We start from the raw sequence: 12,026 nt of genomic DNA on the forward strand, positions 1-12,026 counted from the left end.
AAATTAGCTGGGTATGGTGGCCCATGCCTGTAATCTCAGCTACTCAGGAGGTTGAGGCAGGAGAATTGCTTGAACCTGGCAGGCAGAGGTTACGGTGAGCCGTGGTCACACAACCGTACTCTAGCCTGTGCGACAGAGCGAGACTCCCTCTTAAAAAAAAAAAAAAAAAGGAAAAATATTCAAAACAGTATCTTGCTGACAGCAACATTTTTTTCATCAATGAAAATATGTGTTAGTTTGACCTTTTCTATCTAAGTTAATTATGAAAGTACATACTGAAATGATGTAAAAGTTTATATTTCAAAATTAGTCATGGATGATTAACTAAAATGCAAAAAAAATTAAGCATACTTTTTGACTAAACTGTTAAAATTATTTTTATTTTAAATGATAAGCAGTTAAACTTATTGATGACTCATCTCTGTTGATATATTTATGTGAAGTTTTTTATTTCAGATATCTCTTCTATTTATATTAAACAGAAATTGAATCTCTAAGCAATAGCATTTCTTAGAGAAAATTGCCTCTATTATGTTGCAATTAAAATGTAATTACTCGTGAGCTCTTTAAAGACACAATTTCTCCTGTGTGGTTTTATTTCGTATGAAGAAAAACTGATATACTGGAGAGAACATTAGCTAAATAGAATATTTACACTTAATCATTTTGATAAGACATCAAGACTAGACTATATAAGATGTTACTTATTAGCTGAATGATTTTAGGAGTGTCAAATTTCCTTAGTCTTGGTTTTCTTGTATTTAAAATGGAAATTATAATTCCTATCTCATAGCAGTGTTTTAAGGATGAATTGAATTAACACAGTTTTGACTTCAGATATTAGGAATTATTAATATTGAGTATAATGAGCCTGTTATATTGTTGGTGCTTTGTATTATACTCTCTAAAATATTTGATTAAATTAAAGATTTAACATATTCTTTCCTAGTCTGGTAGAAGTGGAAAGACAATCCCAGAACTGGAAAAAACCATTGGTTTAATGAAAAAAGTAGTTGAAAAAGTCCAGAGAGAAAATGAACAGTTGAAAAAAGCATCAGGAATATTGACTAGTGAAAAAATGGCTAATATTGAGCAAGAAAATGAAAAATTGAAGGTAATTTTTTTTAATGTGATCATTTTTAGGGGAATATTTTACTGTTTTAATTTGTTACTATTTAGGAAAATTTCAAATATGCTCATTACTATATAAAATGGCTTTAATGAATACAGTATAGATTTTATACACATAGAAAAAAACTTATGAGAGGCAAGGCTAAGGGTTATAGAGTAGGTCCACCTGATCTTTCTTGTTATTTCAAGACCAATACTTTTCTGACAGCATAGATTAATTACCTGTGTTTCTTTTTAAAAATACAGACGCCCAAGCTCCCATCCCTGAAATTGATTTAATTATTTTAGGGTGGGTCCTGACACAGGTATGTCTGTTGTTGTTACTATTTTAAGTCATCAATTTATTCTAATATGTAGCCAACATTGGGAACTTCTGTTCTGACTAATATTCAAATGAAGACTGTAATTTGTAATCATATCAAATATGATTTCTAAAACTACTTTGAAGTAAGATTTATGAGTTTATGAGATTATCTTTTATTTCCTTGTTTTGATAATGTACAGTTTTTATTTTGTTTGTTTTTTTATTAGGCTGAATTAGAAAAACTTAAAGCTCATTTTGGGCATCAGTTGAGCATGCACTATGAATCCAAGACCAAAGGCACAGAAAAAATTATTGCTGAAAATGAAAAGCTTCGTAAAGAACTTAAAAAAGTATGACTTTTATGACTGATGATAATTATTGATTTTTATTTTACTTAATACCTCTTGGAAAAACTGAAAGTAGATCCTTGATGAGAATGCCTATTCAAGGTGGATATTAAGAGATTGAGGAATTGTGTTTCTATGCCTGCTGTCATCACATTCCACCATGAAAAACACTGATAATAAAAGTTAATAAGTTTAGAGGCACTATAATATAGACATTACTCAGCCTAGATTCAATTTCTAGCTCTATTATTTGTTAGTCATGGGAACTAGGGCCAGCTTGTTATCCCTTCTCTATTCCTCAGTTTCCTCTGTAAATTTTTTTTTGTTTGTTTTTTGTTTGTTTGTAGTAGCTTTATTTGTAGAAGCCAAAAACTAGAAAGAGTACATGCTTTATAATTATGTTTATATAAAATTCTATGAAATTCAAACTAATCTCTGGTGACACAAAGTATATCAGTGGTTTCCTGAGGACACAAGAGGGACAAGAAGGTAGAACTACAAAGGGTATGAAGAACCTTTTGTTGTGATGGATGTGTTCTTTTTATGTCACATGGCTTCATGTGACATAAAATATATCTACATCTGTAAAATTTTCATCTGTAAACTTGGGAATATTAAGTGTATCTATCTCACAGAGCTCTGTGGAATTTAGTTAATGTTTGTGCACATGATTTAGGCCAATTTATAGTAAGGAGTATATGAAACTGCCTTGTTAAACAGTAAGATTTATTTTGTTTATTCAGCAAAATATATAGATATTATTATTTATGTGGAAGATCTAGTGAAGAAGTTAAAAATTAATATTTTAAAACTAGTTAGAATATTATCAGAATGTATTAAGAGACCAAATGATACATGCTTGGAATGTGGATATTTAATAATAGAAATAATCTACACTTTGGGAGGCTGAGGTGGGTAGATCACAAGGTCAGGAATTGGAGACCAGCCTGACCAATATAGTGAAACCTGGTCTCTACTAAAAATGCAGAAATTAGCTGGACATGTTGACGTGCCTGTAATCCCAGCTACTCAGGAGGCTGAGGCAGGAGAATCACTTGAACCCGGGAGGCGGAGGTTGCAGTGACCCAAGATCGCACCACTACACTACAGCCTGGGCAACAGAGCGAGACTCCATCTCAAACAAACAAACAAACAACAACAACAAAAAGAAATAATCCACGTTACTTACACATACTTTATGCTTATAGCTAGGTCTCATAAGCATTAGGAAGTCAAAACAAAGAATCTCTTATATGCGTAAAGGTATAAACTATCCCATTTTTCTAAAAATATTACAGAGAAACAAAATGTCAAATTTAAAGTAATCACTAGTAACTAAATATATTTCTCTGACCTCATTTTCATGATCTGTTGTTCTAATTATTATTGGCCATATTGCTGCTTTAAAGGAGGGGAAATGTTGAATTTATTGAAATTTTAATCAGCATTTAAGAGCCCCAGGTTATTTTTTTCCCCATTTGTAATGACAATTTTGAATACACTGAATCTATGAGAACAGTATTATGTTTTCTCATAAAATACTAATTAGCATTTAATGATAGGAAACTGATGCTGCAGAGAAATTACGGATAGCAAAGAATAATTTAGAGATACTAAATGAGAAGATGACAGTTCAACTAGAAGAGACTGGTAAGAGATTGCAGTTTGCAGAAAGCAGAGGTCCACAGCTTGAAGGTGCTGACAGTAAGAGCTGGAAATCCATTGTGGTTACAAGGTAGGAACAGAATTTTAAACTTGTACAAAGTTTAATCATTTCAAATTTTGGTATTATTATTTTAAAAGACAACACTATTCTGAATAACCTGGTTTCTTCCTGATGAACAGTTTGTTTGGTTGTTGTTTTAACGTAATACTTTTTTTTCTCTTGTAATATTGATGGAGACTTTTTCTTCCTTGAAATGTTTAACTTGTTTAACCTTGTTTGGGTGGCAGGGCATGGGCATGGAACAGAGTAGAGTTGGGGCTGGGCAAAGGAGCTGGAGCTGTGTGTGCATCATGAAGCTGTCATCAGCTATGAGTCTAGGCTGAGGCTGCTTAGCTTCTCCTGGGTGCTATTTTTCTCCAACTGCAGCTTCAGTTTCTTGATTGTATAACTTGCTTTCTCAAGTATGAGCCAGGAATGATTGAGCTGTCTTATCACAACGTGTGGCATACTGGATCTAGTCTGTGCTGTAATGCTTTTAGAGTTATATCCTGGGCAACTTTCTCTTCTGATAGCCCCAAGAGGTAAATTCAGCAGCAGTGTTGATGTCTTACTGGCTTCTGCTTTCTGATACTTTATTTTCTCCCATCCTGAATACATGGAATTTCAACCTGTGAAACTAATTTTTGTGGATATGAAAGAGGTGGTGGGAGTTTATGAGTAAACATTCAGTCTGTTGCCACTATCATCATGTGTGGTTCATCATGACTGTGATGAGTAGGTAAAAGGCTCTTCATGTCATTCTCATTTCCAATTTTAAGCAGCTGCTTCAAGGAGCCTGGATGTCACTGAACAGTGGGATCCTGCCCATGTCTTGTCCCATTAAAGCCATCCCGTATGAAGTGGTATCCTTTACCATCTAGCACATCTGCCGCCCCCATTTCAAAAGGCATACTCATCTTTATCTCTCAACATTCTCATACAATTCCTTATGTCCATGCACCTCCAGTGTCCCCTTTGATGTCTTTGAGGGCTTCATCTTCCCTCTCTGCTCTTTGGAATGGTCTTGATGGAAGGCGAGATAGCGATCACTACAAGTAGGATGGGAGTCTTAGCATTGTGAGGCTACAGCAAGTCCCACAGAGGGCCTGCTGCACTGCACTTGCCCCTGTCAACCAAGTCTAAGGAGAAAAGAGAAAGATTAAGCAGATGCTTTAAAGGATAGCCCAGATGGCCATGAAGTCACGGAGAAGTCCTTGGTTCCTGTCCGAATACTAAATCTAGAGTAGCCAGAATCCACACTTCTCCACTCTAGCTCTCACTTTTCCCATCTACACAATGGGAAAAATTAGTCTGTAAGAAGGCCAGTGTCAGGGTTAGATGAAATAACAAATGTGATGGTATGGAGTGGGGGAAGGGGGTCTCTTCTACTGTCTTTTTGGACCCTAGCAGTGGCTCTTAGCCAGCAGCCCTCTCCGTTGATTTCTTGGTCATTCCTTTGTTTTCTTCTATAATCACATATGGACTCAGAATGTTTTTGAGTTACTCTGAAATCTCTTTATTCAACAGATATTTACTTAGTACCTCCTATTGCCAGACTCTGCCTTTATGTTGGATATTATTTTTAAAAAGCCCACCTTGCCTAGGTTTCTTCAAAGGACCAGGTAGGTTCTGTGGTTTAGAAAGACCTAATTCTTACTGTGATCTTAAGTAACTTACATCCTTTCTGTGGGCTCAAGTTCTTTCTAAGAGGGCTCTATGGGGCTACATAAGAAATTGTTAAGTGCAAAAAGGGTTTATAAGGTTTATAAATGGTTAGTAGAGGTGATGATGATATTTAACCATAATTGAAGATGACTTTGCATTTTAGATCATATATGTGTTTTTAGTCTGAGAACAATACAGGTCACTGAGCATACCATAAGCCTTCAGTAAACCATTTGCAGAAGACATAAGTCTAAGTAGAAATCTCTTGCCAGAGAGAGGCTCCTTTCGATCGTTGACCTCCAGGTTCCCTAAATCCGTTAAAAAAGAAAAAAGAAAAGAAAAAAATTCACTAAAGTTTAAATCTGGGAGGATTATACACCTTTCTCAATAAAGCAGTTCAGAGAGATCTCTTTTGGGACCCATGACACAGGTCTTGCTCATGCTGACATCCTTATAGTTGCTTTATTATTCATTCAGCAAACTTATTAACACATATTCTATGTCAGGCCTTTTCCTGACTGCTGGGACAAACCAGGGTGATGTGGGGGCAGTTTTACATAGGATGATCAGAGAGGCCCTCTCTGCTTGGGTGGCTTTTGAACAGAAAATTAGGTGAAGTGAAGGAGTAAGCTTCTGATATTTCACCATTTACTTGTGGTAGATCTGTGATAGTCTCTGTTGGGTTAAAAACATTCCCTTCTAATCTAAGTTCCTAAGATCTATCAAAAGCTGTTTGAATGTGTTTAGACAATCATAATTTTCCTTTCTTGTATTGTTCTAGCAGATTTTGTTGCCAAAGCTATACTGGCCATTTTAACTTAGAATGCAGTCTTTCTATCCATTTCTCTGGAAAAGTTTGGATATTGTAAGCATTATATTTCTTTAGGTATGATGAACCAGTAGAACTGTTTGGCTCAATTATGAAATTTTTTTTCTGGAGTCTGTATTTTTTTTGAACTATTGTTTCTTTAATGATTATAAATCTATTCAGATTTTTACAAGCTTTATCCCTCCCCCATCATACACTATTTTTCTCACCCATGCTTTTGCACAGTATTTTCCTCTCCCTGTAGTGTTTTTCTGCATACCTCCTATGTGTATCTGTATATGTGAGAAAAGCTTTTTATTTGCCATCTTTATATTTCTAAGAATATCTAGTAATATAGAATTTTCTATTCCGAAGAATTTTACTTTGTATTTTCTTATTTTGTGATTGAAAAAGGGTATTAATTTTAAAATGGTCAAGTCAGGCTCCGTCCTTGTTTATAATCTTGGAAAATACCCAAATCCTTTATTTTGAATGGGCCATCTGTTAATTAGGGATCCCTTATCTCTTGCCACCACCTTTTAATGGTAAATAAATATGTGGCTGAAACCTTGACTAGATGAAACAGTAAAATAAGATATTCTTGCTTATTTTTAGTACGGTAATTTGAACTGACTTTTAAATCAGTGACATAAATTATTTGCCATGTCTATACTTTTTTTCTTTATACTTTTAGAATGTATGAAACCAAGTTAAAAGAATTGGAAACTGATATCGCCAAAAAAAATCAAAGCATTACTGACCTTAAACAGCTTGTAAAAGAAGCAACAGAGAGAGAACAAAAAGTTAAGAAATACACTGAAGACCTTGAAGAACAGGTAAGTAATGTAATTTTTCTTTACATGATAAAATAATACATAATATTGCAGGATGTTCCTTGCATTGTCTTCTATAGATAAAAATGGATTCGATTAAGAAGACCCATCTAACTGAAGGGCACCCCATTCACCCATTTGCTTAAGCCAGAAACTTTGGATCATCAACGACTTCATTCTTTTCATTCTCCACATCTTTTTTTTATTGTTACATCATGTCGTCTCTATTTTCAAACTATATCCCAAATCTGACCACTTCTTGGCATCTTGAGACATCACTAGCAGTCTTGTCCAGGCTATTGTTTTATACCTGAATAACTGCAATAATTTCCAAGCTGGTATCTCAGCTTCCTCTCTTGCATTATTTCACCCTATTTCTGTTTCTGGTCTGTCTCCACACAGTTGCCAAGTAACCCTTTTAAAACATAAAGCACATCACAAAGCACAAAGTCCTATCCTCAGAATCTTCCAGTGGTTCTCCATCACCCTAAAATAAAACTTCAAAGTTCTTTTCATATCCCAAAACAACATATGAGGTCTGGCACCCAGTTTTCTTCCCAATCTCATCATCTACCACTTTTCCCTTCGTTTCATTCTCAATGTTTTAACCACATTAACCTTCTTTCAGTACTTTAAACAATCCAAACTCGTTTAAGCGTTAAGTCCTTACACGTGTTTCCTTTGTTTAGAATACTGTTCACCCAAATATTCTTATAGCTTGCTCCCAGACTTCATGTCTCTGATGAAATAGAGTCTCCTCAGAGAGACCTTCCTAACCCTAACTCTAACCCTAACCCTAACCCTATACTACTTGCCATCACTCTTTATCCTCTTACCCTGGATTATTTTTTCTTGATAGCTCTTCCTACCATCTGGCACTATTATTACATTATATCATATTACATACACATTCTTTGTGTTCCACACTAAACGAGGACCATGCAAGATGGAACATTACCTATTTTGTTCACTGCTGTAGCCTCTGTGCCTAGGACAATGCCAGTTATGCAGTAGTTACTCAGTACTTGTTGAATGAATGGTGAATAGAACATAGAAATTTGCCTATGCATGCTTTTGAAAACCAGATTTTAATATTATGCTTTGTTAAAAATGTTTATCTTTATAAACCCTCATATTTCCATAGCAAACCTTATCTTCTAACTTTTCATTGTCCCCAAAGATTAAGATTCTTAAACATGTTCCTGAAGGTGCTGAGACAGAGCAAGGCCTCAAACGGGAGCTTCAAGTTCTTAGGTGCGTCATGTGTTCATATGACTACTTTGTTTCTTTCTTTTAAATAAAAATTGTTAGTTTTTATATACTCAGAATTGCTACAACTAGAGACAAACATTTTTCAACTTTACTGCTTAACAGGCTTATTAGGTCCTTATTTCTTCCTTCTAATGCTAATCACTCTCTTTTTCATAATACACACTGGAAAAAAGGATAAACCCAACTCTAATACAAGTTTCCAGTTTGTAATTTAGTTTAACTTTTCTAAGAACATAGAATGAATTAATCCTTAGCTTCCCAGAGGAAAATACTAATGAAAGAGAACAAGTAATTTTTTACTTTCAGGAGTCTCTGTAGCCCACTTTCATTAGGCTCCTCATAACAAAACCACTCTTGCAAATGACCTCAGGTCAGATATTAAGAAAAATGTGAAGGCTTTTTGTATTCCAGGCTTTTTGTTTGAGAATGGTGACATTGTAGCATTGAGAGTAAATGTTTACTTTGATAAAGACTAGCTTGTTCTGATTACTGTACATCACTAGTTCATAAGAAATGCCCATATATTTTATGAAGCAATACCTGCCTTATTGTTTTTTTTTAACACATTATCATTGTGTTCTAGATTAGCTAATAGTCAGCTGGATAAAGAGAAAGCAGAATTAATCCATCAGATAGAAGCTAACAAGGACCAAAGTGGAGCTGAAAGCACCATACCTGGTAATGTATTTTAAAAAACATGTTAGCTACCCCCAAGTTTTTGAATTGGGTTTACCTTTTTTTTTTTTTTTTTTCTTTTGGCTCAGATTTCTGATCATTGTCTCACTGTAAAATCAAATTCCTGATAAGTTTTGGATCTCTTGTCTCTCCTCCATGCTATTAATATAAAAATATTCCCATTTTTCTCTTTGTGTTGTTTATACTGTGGAATAGCAAGTACCCAAGTGTTTTCCTCTTTGTTCTCCATCTGGGTGTTACAGATTTAATCACAATACAGGGCTAAGCAATGAATACTAAATCTGTTGCTTCCAGTTTCTAAGTATAGGCTCTTTCAAGTCCTTTGAACATTTTTAAAAACTGCAAATAAGTAAATACTGCCTATATTTTTTTCCTTTTACAAAGTAAAAGAAAGTATCTTTCTGCTGCCTTCCATTCCCATTCAAAAGTGATCATTCCTCATTCCTACACATACATACATTTTTATATACATATATATCACACATACGCATACATGTGTTTGTGTGTTCATATGTACAATAGATCCTCATTTGTGGATTCTGTATTTTCTAAATCACCTGCTCACTAAAGCGTGTATGTAATCCCCAAATCAACACTTGCAGCACATTTGCAGACATCCACAGAGCCTTGGAAAGTTTGAATAATCCAACCTACATGGCCCCAGCAGAGGTTCAACAAGGCAGTGCTCAGTATCCTCATTTCAGTTTTCATAGAGAAATGAGCAGAGGATGGAGACGGTAGAGGGCAGCACAGCATAGTGCAAGAAGCTGTGGCTCTGGGGCCTGTTGGAAGGGATTTGAATCCCAATTCTGAGGCTTGTTAGTGCTTTAGGCTTAGGAGAGTCACAAACACTTCTGAACCTTTTCTTATGTAAATAAATAGAATTTACCAGGATGAGTTATCTTTAGGATTTAAGATTATCATGTGTGAGATATGTAGGTGTATGTATGTATATGCATGTCTGTACATATTTCCCCTAGCAGCAGTGGTTTGATATTCACTAATTGAGCTAACTTTATAGACCAAAACTACTGTGGATAGAGAATAGACTTTGTTTGCATATACGTATATATATTTTCTTGGCAACTGACATAAAATTGAACTCCTACTATACACATGTCTAGCGTATTTGCCTTTAACAGTTTATCCTGGACATCTTTTGAGGTCTGTTCATAAATCTGTCTCATCCATTTAATAATTCTATAGTGTATTATTGCATGTATAAGCACATTGAACCATTCATGTTTTGGTGGATAGTTTGCTTCCAAGTTTCTGCTTTTATAAAATATAATTAATCTCTTGACCTTATTATGCCATTGTTTGATAGTATGATAGAAATGCCATTCTCTCCAAAGGATTATACCAATTTATATCTGAACTACCTTTGACTATTTCTTGTAGCTTTTTCAATATGGTATGTAGTGCTATTACTAATTTGTAATAAAAGCCATCACGTGTGAGTTGTACTCGACACTATGCTAACTGCCTTACAAGCATTCTGTATTTACACCCATATATGATAGGTATTACTGTCTCCATTTTATGTGATAAACAGATTCAAAGTGGTTAAGTAACCATTCCCTAAGGTCAGCTAGGAAATAGCAGAGGCAGGATTAAAATCTAAATCTATGAAACTCCACAGCTCCTTGGCATTCCTAGCCCTTAACCGCTATACTGTGCTACGTCTTGGTAACTAAAAGTACCTACTAAATACTCACAAAATATGCCTTACAGCAGCCTGCTTGGTTTGTACTAGACTACAGTATTAATGCTGTTGATGTTAGGAAAATTTTATAATTTTCCTTCCATCCATACACTAACCAGGCCCAACAGTGCTTAACTTCTGAGATAAGAGATCAGGTGCATGTGCATTAAGGGTCGTATGGCCATAGATAGTTCTCTAATCTTTCTAAACCTCAGTTTCTTAAGGAAATTTCTGAGCCTTCAAAATTCCTTATCTCTGATGTGAAGCAGACAGATTACCTGTCATTTTTCTAAGATTAAGGCTTAAAATCAAACCAGAACTGTTTTGGAAATTCTAAATCACTTTCTATATAAGTGGTAAGATAACTTTTAAGATACTTGTCCCAGGCCCAGCACAGTAGCACACAACTGTAATCCCACCACTTTGGGAGGCTGAAGCGGGCGGATCACCTGAGATCAGGAGTTCGAGACCACTCTGGTCAACATGGTGAAACCGGTCTCTACTAAAAATATAAAAATTAGCCAGGTGTGGTGGTGCTTGCCTGTAATCCCAGCTACAAGGGAGGCTAAGGCAGGAGAATCGCTTTAGCGATTCTGCCTGGGAGGCAGTGGTTGTTGCAGTGAGCCGAGATTGTGCCATTACACTCTAGCCTGGGCAACAGAGTAAGACTGTCTCAAAAAAAGATACTTGTCCCAGCCATGAAAATGTTTGCTGCCTCTTCTCAAACTTTTAGAATTTTATTCTTCAATGGCTGTAAAATATGACTTGACTCATTAAATGTAGTGTAATATAAAGAGGTATCTAGCAAAGATAGCATTAAAGCAAAAACCGTATTTGCCTGCTGATAAAGTTAGAGGTATGCTAACTTGCAGGGTAAATCCAATAAATAACTTTTGTGCTGTATTTGTAGACTTTTGTTTTCCTACCAAAGTATCAGGGCTATGTATGTCTTATCTTTGTATTACACAACTTGCATGACACATTTTGCACATAGTAATTGCACAGTAAACATGTAATAACCCACATGGAATAGCCAATGCTGTGTTGGATAGTGGGAGCATTTGGCCAGCTTATGGTTATAGCCCCTTACCCAACAGTCTGCTTTTCTTCTGTTGTACTTTTAGTACCTAACAAGTTTTCTTGGCTTTAGAATTTTTTCCGTGTAAAATTTGTCATGTGAAAGAAAAAAAAAAAAACTTGGCCTATATTTCTAATACCTAGCAAATAACCTCTTTTTGCCTGCTATGAAATTACAATACTTGATGGAGGGAGGTAGCATCAAGTGTTTACATCCTTAAGTATTTCAGCCATAAAATCCAGTATTTTCCAGGTTCTAGGTTTCGTAAAACAAATCTCTGTTCTCTAGAACAAATCCATTACTTTGAACTCATTCGTAGTGGGAAAAAGCTGAGTTTAACTTGTATAACTTTTTTGACAGATGCTGATCAACTAAAGGAAAAAGTAAAAGATCTAGAGACACAGCTCAAAATGTCAGATCTAGAAAAGCAGCATTTGAAGGTAATATTTATTTTAGTATCATTTTGTGAAAATAGCTGTTGA

At 35.2% G+C, this 12,026-nt stretch overlaps 1 protein-coding gene and 1 long non-coding RNA gene across 5 annotated transcripts in view; one reads left to right on the top strand and one right to left on the bottom strand.

Moving 5' to 3' along the window:
- CEP290 (centrosomal protein 290) overlaps nt 1-12,026 on the top strand; it is a 94,794-nt gene that overhangs the window by 81,463 nt on the left and 1,305 nt on the right. For 3 of the 4 annotated variants that reach the window (XM_033221118.1, XM_033221119.1, XM_033221120.1), the window contains 7 exons: nt 950-1,114; nt 1,663-1,785; nt 3,345-3,517; nt 6,655-6,796; nt 7,974-8,047; nt 8,649-8,743; nt 11,905-11,984. In XM_033221118.1, coding sequence (XP_033077009.1) covers nt 950-1,114; nt 1,663-1,785; nt 3,345-3,517; nt 6,655-6,796; nt 7,974-8,047; nt 8,649-8,743; nt 11,905-11,984 — 852 coding nt within the window. Of the gene's footprint in view, nt 1-949; nt 1,115-1,662; nt 1,786-3,344; nt 3,518-6,654; nt 6,797-7,973; nt 8,048-8,648; nt 8,744-11,904; nt 11,985-12,026 lie in introns of those variants that run through there. The other variant, XR_004439698.1, reaches the window with a different exon arrangement.
- Nucleotides 1,636-2,726, bottom strand: LOC117089660. The gene is made up of 2 exons (XR_004439700.1): nt 2,363-2,726; nt 1,636-2,088 (listed from the first exon to the last, which is right to left on the bottom strand). It is a non-coding gene; the product is annotated as an uncharacterized LOC117089660 (long non-coding RNA).

The sequence above is a fragment of the Trachypithecus francoisi genome, unplaced genomic scaffold, assembly GCF_009764315.1.
Source record: "Trachypithecus francoisi isolate TF-2019V2 unplaced genomic scaffold, Tfra_2.0 Lachesis_group11, whole genome shotgun sequence".
NCBI lineage: Eukaryota > Metazoa > Chordata > Mammalia > Primates > Cercopithecidae > Trachypithecus > Trachypithecus francoisi.